Source organism: Dipodomys ordii, unplaced genomic scaffold, assembly GCF_000151885.1.
Source record: "Dipodomys ordii isolate 6190 unplaced genomic scaffold, Dord_2.0 Scaffold103, whole genome shotgun sequence".
In the NCBI taxonomy this organism is placed as follows: Eukaryota; Metazoa; Chordata; class Mammalia; order Rodentia; family Heteromyidae; genus Dipodomys; species Dipodomys ordii.
The window spans coordinates 1,688,696-1,692,697 of NW_012267319.1; the positions used below are offsets into that span (position 1 = coordinate 1,688,696).

Below are 4,002 nucleotides of genomic sequence, written 5' to 3' on the forward strand. Positions count from 1 at the left end.
GAGCTGGGCTTCCACCCCGGGGCCGCCCGGGGCGCAGCCGGGCTTTTCCTCGGGTTATTACCACACCCCCGAACCCCAACCACGAACCTCAACCCAACCCCGAACCCCAAACCCAACCCCAACACCACCCCACCCCCAACCACGAACCCCAACCCAAACCCCAACCCACCCTGAACCCCACCCCAAACACGAACCCCAACCCCAATCCAAACCCCATCCCACCCCGAACCCCAACCCCATCCCGAACCCGGAGTCCGCCTCTGCAGCCGGCCTGCGTCCTTCAGAGGGAAGGCGGCCCAGCGGGCGCCCGGGCCCAGCCGGCCAGCCCAGCCCCCTCGACAGAGCCCCCACTAAGAGCTTCGCGGGCCGGGAGGCCGTCCTCCTCTCCTCCACCCCCGTCGAAGCTGGAAGCTGGCCGGGCCTGGAAAGTCCGTGAGACCCAAAAGTTGGAAGGAGGAGGAGGGGTGGCTGGAGCGGTAGAGCACCGGCCTGGAGTGAAAACGCCCCGGGCCTGCACCCTGGGTTCAAGCCTCAGTGTGTGTACACCCGTGCCTCGCGGAGGGAGGGAGAGGAGAGGGAGGGAGGGAGGGAGAGGGAGGGAGGGAGAGAGGGAAGGAAGGAGGGTAGGGAAGGAAAGAGTGAGTGAGGAGGAAGGGAAGGAAAGAGTGAGTGAGGAGGGAGGGAGGGAGGAAGGAGGGAAGGAAGGAGGGAGGGAGGGAAAGAGGGAGGGAGGCAAGGAGGGAGGGAAGGAAAGATGGAGGGAGGGAGAGAGAGAGGAAGAAAAGAGGGAGAGAGAAGGAAAGAGGGAAGAAAGAGGGAGAGAAGGAAGAGGGAGGGAGGGAGGAAAAGGAAAGGTGTTTCCTTTACCTTCGGGGAAATTTTCCCACTTTGGCCAGACGGGTGGGTCAGGGGTAGGTGGGTCGTCAGTGGTGGGTGGGTCAGGGGTGGTTGGGTGGGTCATCAGGGGTGGGTGGGTCAGGGGCAGGTGGGTCATCAGGGTGGGTGGGTCAAGGGTGACGTGTCGGTCGGTTGTTCTTCAGCACTAACAGCTCATTTTTGCCACTGTGTTGTGTCGGGAGGGGGTGAATAATGGAGGGGGTGCCTAGCAGGGAGTGCTTCCAAGTTTACAAGGGGGATCCCCTCATTTCCCAGCCAGTGACTGAGTCCCTTCTGCCACCCTGCTTCCGGGTTCCGGTCCCAACAGGGCAGTGCCTGCCTTCTGTCCGTGCAGAAAGGCTCCACTGTTCTGCCAGCCTTGGCCAGGGCACAACCGGCCGTGTCAACATCCATGTGCACGTAGCTGCCATTCCAGGGATCCCCTTAAGAATTATTGAGGCTTCGACTATGTGAAGGCAACTTGAAGTAAACAGTACTTTGTTTTGGTGGAGGGAAAATGAATTGACTAGAAAGTGACTCATGCCCATTTCCGGGGTTCCGCTCCGGGTGCCTTTCTCCCCGAAGCTTCTGGTCTCGCAGCTCCGCAGTCCTGACTAACCGCCAGGAGTCGAGCAATAAAACACTCCAATTTCATTTATTTAATCATCTGTGCTTCACTCAGCAAATATTTATGGAGTGTCTGCTGCAGGCTTAGGATGGCTTCCTGCGTCCGGGACGGGAACCCCAGGAGACTCAAGCAGCCAGGCCCTGGCTTTGGGGACAAAGATCACAGTGTGTGCCCTGGCCCATCTCCACTCCAAAGCAAACCTCACCGTGCCTAATCCTCTGCGCCTTCCTCCAGCCTCCCTCCCCCATCCCCCCCACCCCCCTGGCTGGGGATACTCTTTACTCCTGCTCCTGGTCAGCGGTCACCGGCAAGTGTCGTTATTATTTCTGAACATAAAAGTACAGTTCCGCTTCAGATACAAGGTAGGTCTAAAGAAGAGTGGGTGACTTGAAAACAGGAAGTGAGCCCAGGCAGGCAGGCAGGCGTACATCTTGGAGTGGAGGATTCGTGCCGCAGCATTAATGAACCTGAGGAGGACCTGCGCGGGCAGCTGCTCTGCGTGGGCCGCAGGAAGGCACGGGCACAGTCCAGTCACCAAGCGCAGGTGCGGCTCTAGGAAGAGAGCCCTAAGGCTGTCTTGCTCAGAGGATGCCTTGTGGCTGGAGACCGAGGGACACAGAGGGACGGACAGCTACCCTCGCAAGTCCCACCCACCCTCAGGGCCCCGGATCTGACCTTCCGCACCCAGGCCGAGGGTGCTGCAGACTGGCCCAGCCAGGTCAGCAAAGGCCCTGAATCTGGGAAGGGCAGGGGACTGGCCTTAAAGCGGGGGGGGGGGGGGGGAGACGGATAAGCCTTCTAGATGGAGAGGAAAGGGTGGTGAGCTCCCAGCTTGCCGCCATGCTGTCTGAAGTGATGTACTTGTTTCTCTAGTCCCCACTCAGGGCTGCGAGGAGGCAATACCATGTGTGGCCATGATGATGATGATGATGATGTACCAGGTGTGGGGGGGGCTTTACTACTGCTGCTGGGCGTGTACCCAGGGGCTCTGAGTGGAGGAGGTTTTGTCCCCTTTGTCCTCAGGGTCTGTGGAGTGATCCCAACCCCCCCACCCCCAGACAACAGGCTCAGTTCAGCGCCAAGGCCCAGAGATGGGGAGCTGGCCTCTCCCCCAGGAGGCGGGGCCTCCAGCCACCCCACCCTTGTGCAACAACTCCCCCCACAACCTGCACACCAACTCGGCCACCCGGGTGTTTTGAGCATCATTTCTAGAAGAGCACTGGCTCTTCTCCTGGATTCTGACATTCTTTAGTGCAAAGAAGTGTTTTGGGAGTGGTGTGGTGGAAAACGTCCCTCCCCGCTCTCCCCCCCTCTTCTCAAGCAAAAGCTCTTTATTTACACAAACACTCACTTCTAGGACTGGAGTTAACAATCTGCTGGAGTTATCAACCTGCCTTTCCCACCTCTTCCTCGAGGCTTTTCATGCATTCCATGCCCTGGGGACAAGGTGACAGGCCCCTGCCCAGGGGCCTAGCAGGAGGGAGCGTGCAGTTCCAGCAATTACCACAGCCTCCCCACACCTTCCTTCCTTCCCCTGGTAGTCTACCCACCTAAACACACAACCCCGCCTCCTCTCGGCCTCCCCCTCCCGCAGCCTCCCCTAGACCCCAGCCTCAGCTGTTTCTCCGGGCAGACCTCTCTTCTACCACCCCCAAAAGCTGATGTGGTGTATGCACACGTCTCTAAACACACCTCAGTGTGTTTGAGGGCCTGTGATTGTTTTCTTCAAACTGTTTCTGACTCTGGAAATGAGCCACTGTGGTCTAAAGGCTGGAACCCAGGAGCTCTGTTCCTCCGTGCAGCCCTGCAGGATTCACAGCCCACTGCAGTGGTACCTGAGCCTGAACAAGAGGAACCTCACACACCCCAACACCCCCCCTCTGGCCCTCTTTGTGCCAGTCCAGGGCCAGCACTGACCACGGACGCCTCTTGGTGTTTTAACCATTGTTTTGGTGTTTGAACTCAAGGCCTGGGCTCTGTCCTTTTGCTTTTTCCATTCAGGTCTGGTGCTTTACCACTTGAGCCACAGCTTCCCTTCTGGCTTGTTTCTGGTTAATTGGAGAGTGGAGTCTCAGGGACTTTTCTGCCCAGGCTGGCTTTGAACCACAATCCTTAGACCTCAGCTTCCTAAGTGACTAGGGTTACAAGTGTGAGCCATAGTGCCAGACCCAAACTTACTTGATGCAGGACTTGTGCCAGGGCCTCGGTCATACCCTTTCCCATCTGCCCGGGGCTGCCTGGACCTATGTCCTGTCCGCTCCTCACCGGGCAGCAGGATGTCCCGAGGACAGGCCTGCCCTCTGGTTAGATGGGCAGGGACCTGCCTCTCCAGCTTCTGCCGGTGCACTCTGCTGTCCTCCTCCTCGGGCCAGGCTGCTCCCCAGCTCTGGGAAGCCTGACCGGCCAGGAGAGCTGTCCCTCTCCCCCTGCCGGCCCATGCCAGCTTTTCTCCCATTACGGCTCCTCGTGCCTCCCCGGCCATTACATTCCTCCGCCAT

General features: G+C 59.1%; 1 protein-coding gene across 1 annotated transcript in view; it reads right to left on the reverse strand.

The window, feature by feature from the left end:
* The window catches only part of Ripk4 (receptor-interacting serine-threonine kinase 4), a 27,798-nt gene extending 23,796 nt beyond the window's left edge, over positions 1–4,002 (reverse strand). The window contains exons 1-3 of the mRNA XM_013027343.1: positions 3,770–4,002; positions 2,159–2,241; positions 1,933–2,056 (exon numbers count right to left, since the gene is read on the reverse strand). Of these exons, the coding sequence (XP_012882797.1) occupies positions 1,933–2,056; positions 2,159–2,241; positions 3,770–4,002 (440 nt within the window). The remainder of the gene's footprint in view (positions 1–1,932; positions 2,057–2,158; positions 2,242–3,769) is intronic.